At 33.5% G+C, this 17142-nt stretch overlaps 1 protein-coding gene across 1 annotated transcript; it reads left to right on the forward strand.

Annotated features, from left to right (window-relative positions):
- Positions 1-717: 717 nt before the first annotated feature.
- On the forward strand, positions 718-4340 carry LOC138881840 (uncharacterized). Its single transcript, XM_070162124.1, has 8 exons — positions 718-1704; positions 1790-1891; positions 2221-2346; positions 2426-3052; positions 3160-3175; positions 3515-3721; positions 3829-3935; positions 4143-4340. Exons 1-8 carry the CDS (start codon positions 718-720, stop codon positions 4338-4340), a joined length of 2370 nt encoding a protein of 789 aa, XP_070018225.1.
- Positions 4341-17142: the final 12802 nt, after the last annotated feature.

Below are 17142 nucleotides of genomic sequence, written 5' to 3' on the forward strand. Positions count from 1 at the left end.
TTTACTGTCTCTGTCTCTCGTTATTCGCGTTTTTTGATTTGTTCTTTTCTGAAATCAAACGATTTTCGTCATTGTTTTGATTTTTCAACTACTAGTCGTTGTTGTTCCCACATTACGATTTAATCACAGGTACATTGCATTAACTTTCTGGGTTTTATTTCTGGCTTTGGTTTTGATAGTCATGTATTTATGATTAAATAGTTTCTTCGGGTTTAGTTTGATAATTGCATTAGTTTTATATTTACGATTGTGTTTTTAGGTTTTTTGAACGAGTTTTTATATTGTTGATGAAAATTCTATAAATTCTTTAGTGATTAGACGTCCAAATTTTTAAAATTTTTGAGAGTTAAATAGATGATACTATTAAAGTGATGATACCTTAGATAGGAGCTGAAGTTTTTTTTCATATTTTAGCATTGTTTTTGGATTTGAATTTGTGTTTTATTTTTTTGTAAAAACTACAGCATGTTGCTGAATGTTTTATGTTTTGTAACTGGTGAACTTCAGCTTTAGGAGCTGAAGTTTTTGTTTTTGTTACTGGTGAACTTCAGCTCTAGAGCTGAAGTTTTGTTTTGTAACTATCGAACTTCAGCTCTAGAGCTGAAGTTTTTGTTTTATAACTGTCGAACTTCAGCCTTCTTAGAGATTGAAGTTTTAACTGATCTTTTTGATAATGTCCCGATGTTATTTTTTGTATGTTTTGCTTTTTTTGAACAGATGGCACCTAAAGATCCTAATGCAGCTAAAGTACGCAAAGCAGCTAATGCCCCTAAAGCACCTAAAGCACCTACACAACCTATAATACCCTCAGGTCCTTATGTCCCTGCTCATCCACCTACAAGACCAGGGCAAAGATATTTTGAGTTTCGAGATTGGCTTAACTGTAAGGGTTACTGGAAGGGGAACCACGATTTGAAGAAATTAATTACAACTTTCTTGACTCCTACACAACGGGATAAGCTTAATAATGGTACATTTCAATACATTATGGCTATGGAGAATTTCAAATGCAGCATAAAGTTGATTTATTGTCTGTGTCTTTCTCGAATATTTACGAATGATCGAGACTCGATTAGTTTCAAGATTTTTGGCCATGATGTTTCCTTCACCCTTGAAGACTTTCACATTATGTGTGGTTTGCGGATCACAACACATAATGTTAAAAAACCAATTAATCGAGAGAGCAATATTCTGAAGCGCTATTTTGGTAAGTCCAAGGGTGTGACTTTGAAGGATATTCGAGATTTTATGACTCGGAATGAAATTCCAAAAAATGTTGTGAATCACATACACGTATGCAAAAGCGATGATGATGCTGTGAAGCTTATGGAAATTCTTGTTGTAGAGTCTATTTTGTTTGGGAAAAAGACCGAGTCATATGTGATGGAGGAGTATGCATCTATTGTTGAAGATGATAAGGATTGTGCTGAATATCCTTGGGGTAATGTGGCTTATGAGAAGCTCATTTACTCACTAAAACATGCATTGGACAAGCAGAACAAATTACATTCAACTGAGTATACACTTGGTGGATTTCCATATCCGTTATGTGCTTGGTTCTATGAGCGCTTCCCAGATATTCGAGAGAAGTATATAATAGAGAATGAGTACTTTGATACCCCTCAGGTTCCCAGGATGTTACGTTATGTATATGTGGGAGAGCCTAAATTTCCCGAACTTTTTGATATGTTCAGTAGTCATGAAGTAAGTTACTTTTTTTTGTCTTTGTGTTAATATGTTGACGTATTAGTTTTTTTCTTCTCATAATATACTTTTTTGAATTAAACAGAGATATCGCAGCTTTACGGTATTGGATATAATTCCTACAGGAGAGGAATTGAATTCAATGCCTTTAATTGGACAATTACCATGCAGTCGGATTCGTTCAAAGGTACTTAACGCGGTTCCTTCAACTGGTGAATCACCACATACTCTGAGTCGATCAAAAGAATCGAATCGAACTCATGTTATTGGTGAATCACCACGTAGTCAGAGTCGATCAAAAGAAGCGAATCGAACTCCTTTTATTGGCGAATCATCTCGTACCTAGAGTCGTTCTAACCGTTCTACAAGTGACTTTGATGACAATGAATTATTAGACACAATATGTTTTGTAAGTTTTGATCTGAAGTTTTTTGGTTTTGTTTTTGTAAAAGTACAACATGTTTTTGAGCTGAAGTTTTCTTCTATATCTGAATTTTTGTTGTGTGTCTATTCTAGAGATTAACGATGGAGGTTCAAAGGCATGCAGAAAAAGAAAGAAGCACGATCGTGAAAGAAGTTTTCGATAAGTTTAAAAAGGAGGAGCGATCTGCTATTGTGGATGCGGTTTTTGTAAAAGTGAAGGTAAGCTAATTTATAGAGAATTTTTTTTATTTATGCTGATTTTATTCAGATTGATCATTGTTAGTAAATTTTTATCTAGGAATATTTCGATGAGAAGTTTGAACAGTTGTTTAAGATTGTCAACAAATCAAAAAGAATGGACGATGGCAATTTTGATTTGAGTAACTATCGAGAATATGATAGGGTGAACGACTGTTACGAACATCCATCGGATATTAATGATATTGATGATGCATCAGATAAAGTCATAGATGTAAATGCTACACGTGAGGAAGTGGCTTTTGAAGGCGATCAACATGTTCAAGAACAAGTTGAAGAGGAACGTTCCAGTGCTGATAGATTGAGTAGAGATGGAAATGATGAAGCGGAGTTATCAACTGAGAATATTGGAAGCAAGCAAGGTGCAGATAATCAAGTTGTTGAGACTGAAGAACATACTGCTCATGATGCATTGCGTAAAATCGCAGAGGATAATGCTACACGTAAGGAAGCGGTTGTTGAAGGCGATGAACATGTTCAACAACAAGGTGGAGAGGAACAATCCAGTGTTTGTAGACAGAGTAAAGATGGAAATGATGAAGAGGTAACAACTGAGAAAGGTGCAGATGATCAAGTTGTTGGCACTGAAAAACATGCACCGAGTTGTGCTTTGGAAAGTGATATGCAAAAGGCAATTTGTTTGGCAATGGAGATCAAGCACTTGTTGGTACTTTAAAACTGAAAGCGAGTGATGTGTCTAGCACTATTGGGAAAGACGATCGGTATGGAGGAGCACTAGCTATTTGCAAAGAACTTCTAGGTGGTGATACACAGAAAATTATTACTACAGGTATAAAGTGTGAAGTTTATAATATTTCAATGATACCTTAGATAGGAGCTGAAGTTTTGTTTCATGTTTTGTGTTTTTTGTAAAAACTACAGCATGTTTTTTTGCTGAATGTTTTGTTTTGTAACTTGTGAACTTCAGCTTTAGAGCTAAAGTTTTTTTTGTAACTGTCGAAGTTTTTGTTTGTGACTGGCTAACTTCATCCTTCTTAGAGTTAAAGTTTTAACTATTTTTTTTATAATATCCTGTAGTGGAATTTTCACCACATATATAAATTTTTTCTATGTTATATATATATAGAAAAACTAGTTGATCTATTTCCCCCTCTTTATGAATATGCAGTGGAAGTTGAAACTAATTGTGCTTCAATTGACACAACTCAAAAACTCTCTGATGATGTTGAATTGAATGAAGGTAGAGTTGAGAAAAACCTTCCAGAGAATACTCCAATGCTCCTCGACATTGGTTCACAATTGAATGAAGCTGAAAATGCTGATATCGAGAAAGACATGCAGCCTGGGGAAACCACAGGGGAAGACAAACGTCAAGGTATTCTATAGATCATGAATTTATTATATTTGATCGAAGTATATTTTTTACAGTTTGAAATTTTACATACTTTATTTTCTTTTTTATGTTTTTGAATGATTTTTCAGAAAGACTCGAGGCAGCTCAAAAAGAATTTGGTGAGCTTATGCAGCTATATGAAAAAGGAGAAATACATATATTCACACTTGTTGCCTCAAAGACAGGTGTGAAGTGTGTTGGTATTATTTCATAAAATTTAGTTAGTATTATTTAGTTTTTTTTTTTGAATGAAGATACAGGATATGTTGGAATGCAAACAACATATGTGTCTCAACACTTAGACTAGTAGTCATTTTCTGCAATTCGATTACAAGCTGTTTTTTTGCCTAATGTGTGTTTTGTATCAGTTTTATTTATGTTTATATTTTCCTTGCTTTTGTAGATGTCATCTGATGCATCGCAACTTCTTCCAAATCCTAAGAGAAGGAAGATTTCCAGTTCTCCTATGTGTGACACCGGTGATATCCTCAACTTCAATTTATGTTCATTTTCACTTGGTAGTACACAAGGTACTGATTCAGAAGGTAATTCTGCTGCTGTTGTTGTTCGTGAAGAGAGACAAGAACGTCGTGAACAATAGGGAGTTGGCCAAGCATCTGCCACGATGGCTGTGGGTTTTTCCCCTGCTACTGAACAGCAGCAGTTAGTTGTGACGGAACAGCAGGAAGAGCAAGCAAAAGGAAAACCATATAAAAAAGGGAAAAGGATTCGTATGGTGAGTATTTGGTTGAGATCTCCTTACGTAGTTCATAAACAAAAGCAAAGGGGGCAAGATTGGAAAGTTGGAAAGAATACACAAAGATGTCCCTTCCGTTATGTTAATCAAGACAGTGGATTGATGCAAAGATTTACAGAGTGGTTGGAGATGGACGCCAGTGAATATGATTCCAATTGATTCAGATTAGGTGGAGTTGATATTGCAAAATCATTCTTTACCGAGCTTATGGATCCTGACTCTGATCTTGTGGACGAAGTAAGTTATTAAGTTTGTTTTTTGAATTGGTTTTCAACTGCATTTCCCAAAAGTTCAGCTTATTTTTTTATAGTAAAGTTTTTGTACTGTAATTTGGAAAACTTTAGCTTTATTCATAGTAAACTGTTGAAGTTGTTATTTCATATGTTATCATTTGTTATTGTTCATTTGCAGCATATTGAAGTGGGCATATATTACTTGCGCAAAAAATATTGCTATCACCTTCCAAGTTATCCAAAATCAAGATGTGCAGTAACAGATTTACTTTTTGATCAGTATATGACTAAGTTGAATGGTATTCATCCTTCAGTAGAACAGATGGAGATAATTAAAAAAAATGAAGCAAAAGAGAATGGAGGATCAAAAAAAGAGCAAATAAAAGAGAAAGAGGATATCCAAACAACAAGTTGAAGAAGAAAAAGAGAAGCGGTTATTCAGCCACTCACGGACTTTACTTGGTTTGAGGAAGAATCAATGAATGAAAAGGTGGCCAACTACGTAAAAGACCTCGACCTTTCCTGTGGTATCTCATGGGCATCTGCCAGAAAAGTATTCTTTTCATTTAGACTTAAGCCAAGGATGGGCCAAACATCTACACACTACTTTTTTGGAATTCTGGACTTTAAAGATAAAATTATATATGTGTATGATTCCATGGGCAGTGTAACATATGAACCCGTGTTTGAACATATCAGAATTTATGTCTGGTTGATCCCACACTGTCTCAAATGCTTGGATTTTGGTGCACACTGTCACAAATCCTTTTTACCTACACCCCCGTAAAGGGGTATATAAGGGAGTTTTTTCAATTTAAAGTGACAATCGAAATGAGATTATTTATTTAAAGATTCAGAGTCACCACTTGGGATAATATATGGTGTCCCAAGTCACCGGTTCGAATCCCGAATCAAGGAAAAGATTGACTCTGTTTTACAGTCCGCGAACACAGAAATTCGGGTAAGGAATTATGTTAACCCGGGAGAAGGTGTTAGGCATTCCCGGATTCCGTGGTTCTAGCATGGTCGCTCAACTGTTATTATTGGCCTATTATCTGATTCTTAATACACTTTTAAACCTATGTGCATTTTAGCTTTAAACCGCTTTTAAATATTTTAAGGAAGATTTCAACGTCATCTGAAATACGTCTTTGGACCACGCCACATAAAATAAACCCACAATCCGAGGCACATTTTATTTAACGTTTTTAAGATTTGGATTTAGGTCACATGAAATGCACACCCGAATTTAGGAAGGATGTATCACAACTACATTACGGGAACCGTACCCGTAGCCACGATAATTTTATTATAACGCGCCAAAAGCACACTACAAGTGTTCATTTTTAATATCTAAAATAACATTTGTGAGGTCCATAGATGACACAGTTAAATGGCACACCTCAGCTCGACTTATTTTCAACAAACAAAATGCCAAACACCTCACTTTTCATTATTGTGTTCTGCCAGATCATAATATTAACACCAATGCATACGGTAACTGAAAAGAGCGCACATAGTCAAGCATGAGAAGGTAGTGAAATACTCTGACCCATTTGATGAATCACAAATCACTCCACTTAACATTTTAGATTTAACAGAAAGAGAACGCAGATCTAACTTAGAACTAACAACGAACATGATATCTTAATAGTCATATCCACAAGATGCTAGTATATTCCAATTAACTTTAATAACACCAGACCAAACAATTACTTAAACTACTTATTCAAACACTTTTAATTTTTAAATTGATGAAGGAGAATATTAAACTCAGAATATTAACCTCTTTTAACCATAATAGAATTTGAAAATTTAAGAGTGAGATGCAAGACTACTGCGAGGCACAAGAAACTGAAGTTAAAAAAAGACTTTCAAATCCTAAAACAGAGCTTACACAATACTCATGAACTACTCAAAATAGCAAGGATGAATTCTCATGAACGCGTCTAAACCAAATATGCACCAGTGATTCACAAATCTCAAATAATAAACAAACATGATTAAATCAAAGGCTAATATCATTCTTGTCACCGCTATTAGCACAATAAACAGAGCATCGTAAATAGACTGAAATAACATATGTATATGAACGAATTGAAACTCAAACCTCAAACCGGAAACAAAGAACAACGATTTCAAATCGAACCTCGACGGATAAACTCTTTATAATTAACTTCTGATCGAACACACGGACAAATGGAATGCCAATAACGAAAGTCCAAACTTGAACAGACGCACGCAGCGACAAAACGAACGAGCTACCAGAGATTCAGTGAAACCCGGACAGAAAACTTTGAACATAAACCTCGAGCGACGATCCCCACTTCAATTAGACTCCATAGCAACAAGATATTTCCAGCATAATTACAATCGACAAAACATAACCAGAAATTTCCTTGCTCTAACCTCAAACTGTCTGTGCGTATTAAGGAAGGAAGAAATTAGTTTCCTCCTTGTTTCACTACTGTTCCGTCCTCTCTTCACATTCTTTGTGTTTCTTTTTTAATCTCCGAAGCCTCTCTAAGGTTCAGCTTATCTTTAAAGTGGGGGTAAGGCGTTCGGTGGTCAAAATTTAGCCGGCGAAATCGCCGATTTACTGCCCATCGACGTTCTCTCTTAAATAACGAGGGAGAGACAGAGGGAAATCTAGGGAGGAGTGTTGACGATGGGTGTGTTAATGGTTGAAGAAAGTGAAGTCAAGGATGTGGGTTCTGATTTGCGGCGCTCCTTTTGCAGATTTTTAGGAGTTCTTTTTTTCTCCTTTATTTTAGGTGTTAGATACTATATATAGGGGCAGGGATTAGGTTAGGGGTATGGGCCTAGGAATTATGGGTTTGGGAATTATGGGTTAGGTCCAAAATTAGACCTAAAAATGGGTTGCTCGAGCCCAAGTTTTATACTTTCTCCGCGAACGGGACTAAGATACGACCTTATTTATTAATTAGTCCTACTTAAATAAAATAACTGTAAAAATAAGACTGATCATTAAAACAAACTATTTTTTTTGTATTTTTCAAGGTTAAAAATGACTAAGAAAACATTAATGGAATAATTTTTGTAATTTTTATTTTTCTTGTAATAAAATAAAGTAAAAGAGTAAAAATGAGTTGAAATAGCTATATTAGGCCTAAATTAAATATTTACGTGCTAAATATGAAAAAATCTTAGGGAGGGTCAAAAATCACATGTCTACACACACAATAAATTTTATGAAGAAAGTCCTGTGGAAAAATTTCAAATTAAGTGGATGAAGTCACCGCAACAGACTAACAAGTACGTATTTCGCATATGTTTTACCATTCATCTTATGTTTATTATTTTTTGTCATTGTGTTAACTATTCTTCAATTTCTTTTTCATGTGTTTTTTGTAGTGTTGATTGTGGTATATTTGCTCTTAAGTTAATTGATATGTGGTTGAATAAATAAGATGTCTTCAATTTCGATCAAAGTCAGTCATTAATATTCAGGAGAGAATTGGCTGCCAATCTTTGGGCTCATGGAAAGTAGAAAAAAGATAGCAGTTATGAAACTCCAGAAGAACAAGAAGGACATGATTATGGAGATTTTGAAGAGACTCTGTGTGAATTTTTTTATTAGAGGATTGGTGGAACATAATTTGAATTTTGTGAGTATACATTAATTATTTTTTTAGTTCACTTTTGTTCATACAAATATGTTTGTGTCTTTTATCATGAATTTTAAGTATATTTTTGTTGAAAAAACTTAAGCATGAGGTAAATGACTTATACTTTTTAAGCTGAAGTTTTGGTTAAAAGTCATAACAAAAGTGTCGATTGTAGGACAAAAACTTCAGCTTATCAAGTGCTGAAGTTTTTAGAAATGCACCAAAAAACTTCAGCACATTGGGCTGAAGTTTTTTGAAAAAGCTTTACGACAAAAACTATTGAATCCAATACAAAAACTTAAGCTTATCAGGTGCTGAAGTTTTTAAAAATATACTAAAAAACTTCAGCATATTGGGCTGAAGTTTTTTGAAAAAGCGTTACGATAAAAACTATTGAATCCAACAAAAAAACTTCAGCTTATCATGTGCTGAAGTTTTTAGAAATACACTAAAAAGCTTTAGCACATTGGGCTGAAGTTTTTTGAAAAAGCGTTACAACAAAAACTTTAGCATGTTTTGGTATTTTTTTAACTTGATACTTATCTTTTTTGCATTTTCTAGCTACTTTTTGTCATTTATCACCTATATCACCTACTTTTTCTGGCCTTATTTTTTACTATTTTGTTATTGCATTTACCAACTACTAGCATTTACCACTTACTTGTTTTGCCAACTACTTATCTTGTTACATTCAATTTCTCTGAACAAAAAGCAGTTAACAGTCTCTTCAGCATTTATAGATATTAAATTAATTAGTTGCACTCTTTGGCTATATTAACAATCTCTTCACTTGAAAATTTCATAGTCATCCATAGACTTCTATCATATTTCTTTAAATTTGTATTCAAAGAAAAACAAGAAAATGTTGGCAAAGACATGCTTATTGGGTGTAGCAGGGAGTTCATGGGAAGCAAAGATAATGACGGAAAAGTCGAAATACTTCATATGTGAAGGAGAGTGGCTAGATCAAAAACTCGAGCTCCAGGACAATTTGCTCTTTTTACTAGTTGATAGATCTAACTTTTAGGAAAAAGAGCAAATTTCCTGGGGCTCGAGTTTTTGATGTGGCCACTCTCCGTCACATATGAAGTATTCTGGACTTCTCATTCATTATCTATGCTTCCAACGAATTTCCAACTGCACACTAGTAAGCATGTCTTTGGCCAATATTTTCTTATTTTTTTCTTATGAAAGAAGACGGGAGTTGCTAAAAAAATCATAGTACTAAACTTCGTCAACCTGTGTCTGACAGAAAACGCTTTGGTGGAATTAAATTTGGTGAAATGAAGCGTGACTGTCTTATAGATCATGGTGTTGCAGCGAATTTGCATGAATGCCTTTTCACACTTGGAAAGGCGTTCACGCAAATATGTGGAAAATGCAAGAATATGGCAAATGTAATTCAGAGGTCCGTACAAGGTGGTAAAGTAAGGTGCTCGTATTGTCGCTTTCCGTACAAGGTGGTAAAGTAAGGTGCTCGTATTACCACTTCTGTGAATCAGTTGAAGACATAGTGAAGGTTCATGGAATGTGGTTAAGAAACCCAAGAAGAGCAACTAGGATATGACTATGGAGAATATGAAGACACTCTGTGAATTTTTTGAATAGCGAATAACTTGTAAACAAAAAACTATTTTTTTTCAAGGATGTAACAACAACAAACAACAACAACAAAAACCCAGTATAATCCCATTTAGTGGGGTCTGGGGAGAGTAGTGTGTACGCATACCTTACCCCTACCCTGGGTAAGGATGTAAGTGAAAACAAAATTGAATTTTGTGAATATACATTATTTTGTGTGAATTATATGATGCCTTTTAAATTTTTGTTCTATTTGCATTAATTAGTTTTTTGGTTGACTTGGATTGATTCAAATATGTTTGTGTCTTTTTTCATGAATTTCAAGTATATTTTTGTTGAAATTCAGCATGCTAAACTTGAGCATGAAGTAAATAACTTCTGCTTTTTAAGCTGAAGGTTTGGTTAAAAGTCATAACAAAAGTGTCAAATGTAGGATAAAAACTTCAACTCATCACTAAATACACTAAATAACTTCAGCAGTTTCTGCGTAAGTTATTTGAAAAAGCTTTACGACAAAAACTATCGAGTCCAGGACAAAAACTTCAGCTTATCATGTGCTGAAGTTTTTAAAAATGAACTAAATAACTTCAGCACATTGGGCTGAAGATTTTGAAAGCTTTACGACAAAACTATTGAATCCACGATGAAAAACTTCAGCTTATGATGTGCTGAAGTTTTTAGAAATGAACTAAATAACTTCAGCACATTGGGTTGAAGATTTTGAAAAAGCTTATGACAAAAACTTTAGCATGTTTTGGTATTTTTTTAAGTTGATACTTATCTTTTTTGCATTTACTATATACGTTTTGTCTTTTGTCACCTACTTCATCTTTTATTTAAATTTGTTTTTCCATATAGTAAATGATCCGAAAAGTTATTTTTCAGGCTGAAGTTATTTTTTATTATAGAAAAACTGTGGGCTTATTAGGGTTGAAGTTACATTTCTTTTTGCATTTACCACATACTTGTTTTACCACCTACTTATCTTGTTTAATTCAATTTCTCTGAACGTAAAACAGTAAAAATGGCTGAAAAGTTACTTTTACATTTATAGATATTAAATTAATTAGGTGAACTCTTTGTCTATATTAACAATATCTTCACTTGAAAATTTCATAGTCATTCATAGACTTCCATCATATTTCTTTAAATTTATATTCATCCTTAGTCTTTCAGCTTTTGTTAAAGAAAAAATGCCTGGTGCAAGCGGAAGTAGGAAGCCTAATATGGATGAAATTATGCATAAGTGGGAGACTTTGAAGTGTGAGTGGTACAATAACAAACCGATGGCTAATCTTGTGCTTTTGTGGGATCAAATAAAGGCTGATTGGGAGAGAATCATGCCACAGTTCTTTGCCAATGAATCATTCCAGAATAGGCTTAACCTGGAATGTAGTTGTGTAGGTTATTCAACCTCGTTCGACAAGGTTGTGCAGCAGTTTGATAGTTTTAAGTTTCCCATCGAGGACGACTATTCCAAGCTGCAAAACAACCTGAAGAGTTTCTCTTGTGGACAGAGTAATCGTCGAACAAAGTCAGCTGTGTGATGAATTCAACAAGTTGAAGAATGATCTCGTTGGACTCTGTGGTCTTTTGCCTGAGTACCCTATAGTTATCTCTGATACTAATGATGATGAGATATTTAGAGAAATTGAGGAGTATTGTGATGATGATTGTTAGTGTTTGTAATCCTTTTTTATGTTTTAATGTTGTGCTTTTTTGTTTACTTCAGCCCATAGAGCTAAAGTTTTTAAGTTTATTTTGTATAACTTCAGCCCAGAGAGCTGAAGTTTTGTTTGTACTTTGTATGTTGTTCTCATCTCATTTTATATCAATGTAATTGTCATCCTCTTTCTTCTTAGCTTTCTATTGCATTATCCTTGTTATTTGTTGGTATTTGCTTTATACTTCTTTGTTGGTTTTTATGTTTAGTTTTTGTAATTATTTTTTATGTTTTTATGCTGAGCTTTTTTGTTTACTTCAGCATATTCGAGAATATGCTGAAGTTACTAAGTTCTTTTTCTATAACTTCGGCTTAGAGATGCTGAAACTTTTGTTTGTACATGTATTTCTTTTGTGTGTTGTACGTGTATGTGTGTGTATGTGTGTGTTTGTTTAAGGATATGTATTTCACATACTGTAACCTAAAGTTTTTTCTCGTAGAAGTCATTGCGTACTTTTTTAAAATGCAACCAAACCTGTAAGCATGCGCAACAAAAATGAGTGATTTGTACTTTAGCAGTATATAAAATAGTCCAAAAGCTTATTTTTTTTATTCATATGAAAAAAATCACATTTCAATTATGTCATATAATAATGAAAGTCTAAATTCAGATCAAGGATTATTGAAGGTTGGAGTATTTTTCAGTGTGTTTCTTGGAATATGGATAATGTGCTGGAGAAGACAAGCAAGTTGTTCTATTATGGCCAACTTGTTTACATCGACTGCATTTGGTAGACTTGAATGGTACTGATTCAGTCGCACGTATATGCCTCTTCTTTTGTCCTCTTCCTTTTAAAATCTCTACATCGGGAAGTTTTGTGATCTCAGATTGTACATTTTGTGGTATATCCCATGATTTTTGATCTCCCACGGTATTCACATGTCCTTCATATGTTTTCAACCATGTTTCCTTTGAATACCAATTTAAGCAGTAATCTGATTTCTACAAATATCTCTTATTAATAGCAGCAATTGCATGTGGACAGGGCAATTCATCAAGTTGGAATTCCAGGCAGTCACAAGTTCTCTTCTTTAAGTCCACAATGAATTCGATTCCTTCAGTATTTATTCTAAACAATATTGAGTCAAGGTTGAACACCTAACAAGGAATAAAAAATTAAGACAAACTATATTAGTGTATTGTTGCTTCAAAAAAAAAATATGAAATTTTGTAAATGTAAGCAGTAAATCACTGCAACAGATATAAAAAGTTGAACTTAATAAATATATTCACAAACATTTTGCAAGCCAAGTCCATCTTCTTAGTCATCTCTTCTTCTGCCCATATTGATACTCTGTGAAAAGTTTCATTTGAATTTTTTTTCCGTTCGTAAAACCACTCTCCCAACTTTTCTTGGATGAAATCTAACATTCTTAAAATAGGCATTTCTCTCCCTTTTAGTAAAACAGAATTTATTGATTCTACCATGTTTGTTGTTAACATATCATAACGTCGTCGTGAGAACCACGATCGAGCCCATCTCTCTGGAGGCTCTTCCATTATGTAATTGTATGTTTTCTTGTCAATACTTTTGAGTTGGGATATTAACTGATTAAAATCTTCACGTTTGTATGACCTTGCAGCACTTTGAAAAAGATTTATTACCGTGGCTTTTGTATGTCTTTGCTTTAAATTTTTCTCAAAGTGATAGAGGCAGATACCATGGTGAGCTTCAGGAAAAACTTTTCTAATTCCATTTGTGATCGATTGGTTTCTATCTGACAAAAAAACCAGTTCACGATAGACTTGAATTGTTTTTCTCATTTCCACGAAGAACCAAATATATGCCTCATTGTTTTCTGAATCTGCTACACCAAAACATAGAGGAAAGATTTGATTGTTTGCATCATTTGATACAGCAACAAATAGAACACCACGATATTTTGACTTTAAAAACGTTGCATCTACTGCAATAATGGGTCTACAGTAGGACCAACCAGTTACTGATGTCGCATGAGCAAACAACATGTAAGCAAATCTGTACAGTGAAACACAAAAAAACAAATCATAAAGTGTGAAGTTTTTCAAATCTTTATGTGAATTAACTATTCCGGCTAGTGGACCTCTGCTTAAGGTGGTTGGGTTGGGCATAATGCTCTCATTCGCTCTTGCTGCCGGTCTTGTCCCTATATAGGAAATTTTTTTAAACTTGAGGCTGATTGTTAGTATTGTTTTGCTTACCTATTCTGCGCATCTCTTTTTATGATTGTGTACGTTCCTGGGTTTTTGCCCACCATCATATGTAGGTATGAAGGAAGAATCTGGTAGTTCTCTTTAGGTGTTACCCTTATGCAAGCAACAACTTTTTGAATAACACGCCATGCCTTGTGATAAACAATGTCAATTCCAAATTTCTTTTTCATTTCATTTTTTACAAAGGCTGGTGTAACCTCTATCTTTTTGTCTTGAACATGTTCTATAATTTGTTCACTTATAAAATTTGATGTAGCATGCTTCTGATCTGATTTTCTTACATCAACCGAGCATTCATGGATGTTATGATATTTTATCACTCTAAATAGTGTGGAATTTTTTATTCTAGTAGCACGTACATTCTAACCACATTTGTCCATGATGCATTTCAGCCCGTATCTCTTTGAACATGATCTAACATCAGTGAATTCAACTTTCTGGTTTATATCCATGCTGCAGAAAAATTTAGTCATGTTTTGTTTGTTCTCAAAAATTGATCCAACTCTTACTTCCTCAGGCAACGCATCGTGCCTAAGTATTTTACATGGTGGAGATTCTTTCAGCTTTCTCCTCACTCTTTTTCTTGATTTCTGAGAAACTAGAAGTTTCAACAATTTCTTCAATTCTATTTGATGTTATCGGTATAAGCTCCATGTTTACTTCATCTTCGTTGTTGCTTATCATTGAAGAAGGTAACAAAAAACTTTCTTGGATTGTGTGTTGGTTGTCAATTTGCATTATTATCTGTCCTTCTTCTTCTTGGTCATCGACGAACAATAAATTTATTAGAGGAGTGGGTAATTGTTGCAGCATTATATAGTCTAAAGCAGTTGTAATGTTAGAAGGTTGTCGCTCGTTGTCTACTTTTATTAGTGGATGTCCTACTTCATGTTGATAATCAGCAAAAGGTTCTGAATCTATCGCATATGCAAGAGATTGTTTGAATGCTGCACATTCGGAAGGTTGTATTTTTTTGATGACGAAATGACAATTCTTGTAGGCTGAATCAGTTGTAAGCAAACGTATACAGGTACTGAGTTCTTCATCTGAAGTTACAAGCATTTCTTTGCTTGTATTTAATTTGATATCAAACCATACTTTTACTGCATATCTGGTTGAATCAATATTTGCAACTTCACTAATTTTCTTCAGGAAAATATTGAATGATATGTGCTTATTAAGTAGAACAAGTTTTGTATCATGATCCAAGTATTTGAAATCAGGAGTCCAACTCTCATTGAAAGTTATAACAATGCAAATCAAACTCATCCTGCAGATTCATGTTTAGTGTCAAGTATTAGGAAAGTGAACAGAAGAATTTTTAGGTTGTTTGTGCTGAAGTTTTTACAAATGAACTAAATCACTTAAGCATCTTCTGTTGAATTTTTTTGGAAAAGATGTATGATATAATTAATGAATTCTGCACAGAAAACTTCAGCTTATTAAGTGCTGAAGTTTTTAGAAATAAGCTTAATAACTTCAGCATATCAGTTGAAGTTTTTTTTGAAAAAGCTGTATGATAGGGATTCATGAATGCAGAGAAAAAAACTTCAACTCATTAAGTGCTGAAGATTTTAGAAATGAACTAAATAACTTCAGCACATTGGGCTGAAGTTTTAGCACATGAATTCAACAAACTTGAGCATGTTTCAGCATTAATTGCATAGTATACATGAGTAACCTACACAATTAAAGTAGTAATTATATTGCATTGGGGGTATGCGTTAGTGTAATAATTACATTCCTATCACATTCATGCACGCTTTTCATTAGACAACGTTTAAAATTCCTCTTTGCCTTTTCATATACCATGCAGAAGTTTCTCCTCCCTATATAAGCACGCTATACCTTATGAGTTTATTCACTCAAACACATATATTTTAGCAGACATAAAATACAAAAAGGAGAAAAATGGATGGTGTCACCAGGCAAATAGTGGAAGAAATCAAGCAAGACATTATAGAGGCTTTTGAGCTGAAACTGGATGAGCTCATAGACAAGTACGACAGGGAGCTGGAAGAAATTAACAACAAGCTTGATGCGCTTGTGATGCTCGTCCATCTGGTAGTGACGACGATGATGATGATAATATGGACGATTAGTTTTTCTTTTTGTTATTTATGCTATTTTGTTATTTATGTAATTTAATTTATATTTTTTAATTTTAATGAAATATTTAGTTTTTGTTTTAAGTTTTTTGTACGTTTTTTATAATATTAATTCTATTCAAACTCGAAAAATAGCAGAGGGAATGAACAAAATAACTTCAACAGAAATTAAAAAAAACTAATCCAAAAATTAAGTATTTTTTGGTATGAAGTTTTTTTCAAAAATCATAATAAGATACACAGCGCTTGATGAAAACTTCAAGCATGAACTAAAAATTCTTTTTAAACTTAGAAAATAACAGAGCAATTAACAAAAACTTATCCGAAAATTACATATTGCACGATAAAATATTAAGCATTTTTAGCAGATGAACTAAAAAAACTTCAGCATACAAAACATTATATGAAAAATATTTTACATATTCCTGAAGCATTTTTTGGTACGAAGTTTTTCCAAAAAAGGATAATAAAATACGTAGTGCAGGAGGAAAACTTCAGCTCTATTTGCTGAAGTTTTACAGATTAACTAAAAACTTCAACACAGGTGCTGAAGTTTTTGTGCAATATGAAATTTTAATTGTTTTATTTTTTACCCAGTGTAGGAGGAAAACTTCAGCTCTTTTTGCTGAAATTTTTAAAGATTAACTAAAATACTTCAGCACCTATGCTGAAGTTTTTTGTGCAATATATAATTTTAATTTATGTTTTATTTTACCTAGTGTAATAGGAAAACTTCAGCTCCTCCTGCTGAAATTTTTAAATATTAACTGAAAAACTTCAGCACCTATGCTGAAGTTTTTTGTGCAATATGAAATTTTAATTTATGTTTTTTTTACCCAGTGTAATAGGAAAACTTCAGCTCTTCCTGCTGAAATTTTTAAATATTAACTGAAAAATTTCAGCACCTATGCTAAAGTTTTTTGTGCAATATATAATTTTAATTTATGTTTTTTTTTACCCAGTGTAGGGGGGAAATTTCAGCTCATATTGCTGAAGTTTTTAAAGATTACGTAAAAAACTTCAGCAACTAATGCTTAAGTTTTTGTGCAATATGAATTTTTGTGCAATATGAAAACTTCAACTCGTTTTGTTGAATTTTTTAAATATGAACTAAATAACTTCAGCTTATTTAGCAAATAAACAATGACAACACTCATATAATGCTTTAATATAATTTT

The sequence above is a fragment of the Nicotiana sylvestris genome, chromosome 11 (assembly GCF_000393655.2).
Source record: "Nicotiana sylvestris chromosome 11, ASM39365v2, whole genome shotgun sequence".
Taxonomy (NCBI): Eukaryota; Viridiplantae; Streptophyta; class Magnoliopsida; order Solanales; family Solanaceae; genus Nicotiana; species Nicotiana sylvestris.

Bases quoted from the DNA above. Each gene is read 5' to 3' on its own strand.
- LOC138881840 (XM_070162124.1), top strand. From the start codon at position 718: ATGGCACCTAAAGATCCTAATGCAGCTAAAGTACGCAAAGCAGCTAAT. The intron at 2,347-2,425 runs GTAAGCTAATTT...ATTTTTATCTAG, and splicing joins CGGTTTTTGTAAAAGTGAAG to GAATATTTCGATGAGAAGTT. The intron at 3,936-4,142 runs GTTGGTATTATT...TTGCTTTTGTAG, and splicing joins CAAAGACAGGTGTGAAGTGT to ATGTCATCTGATGCATCGCA.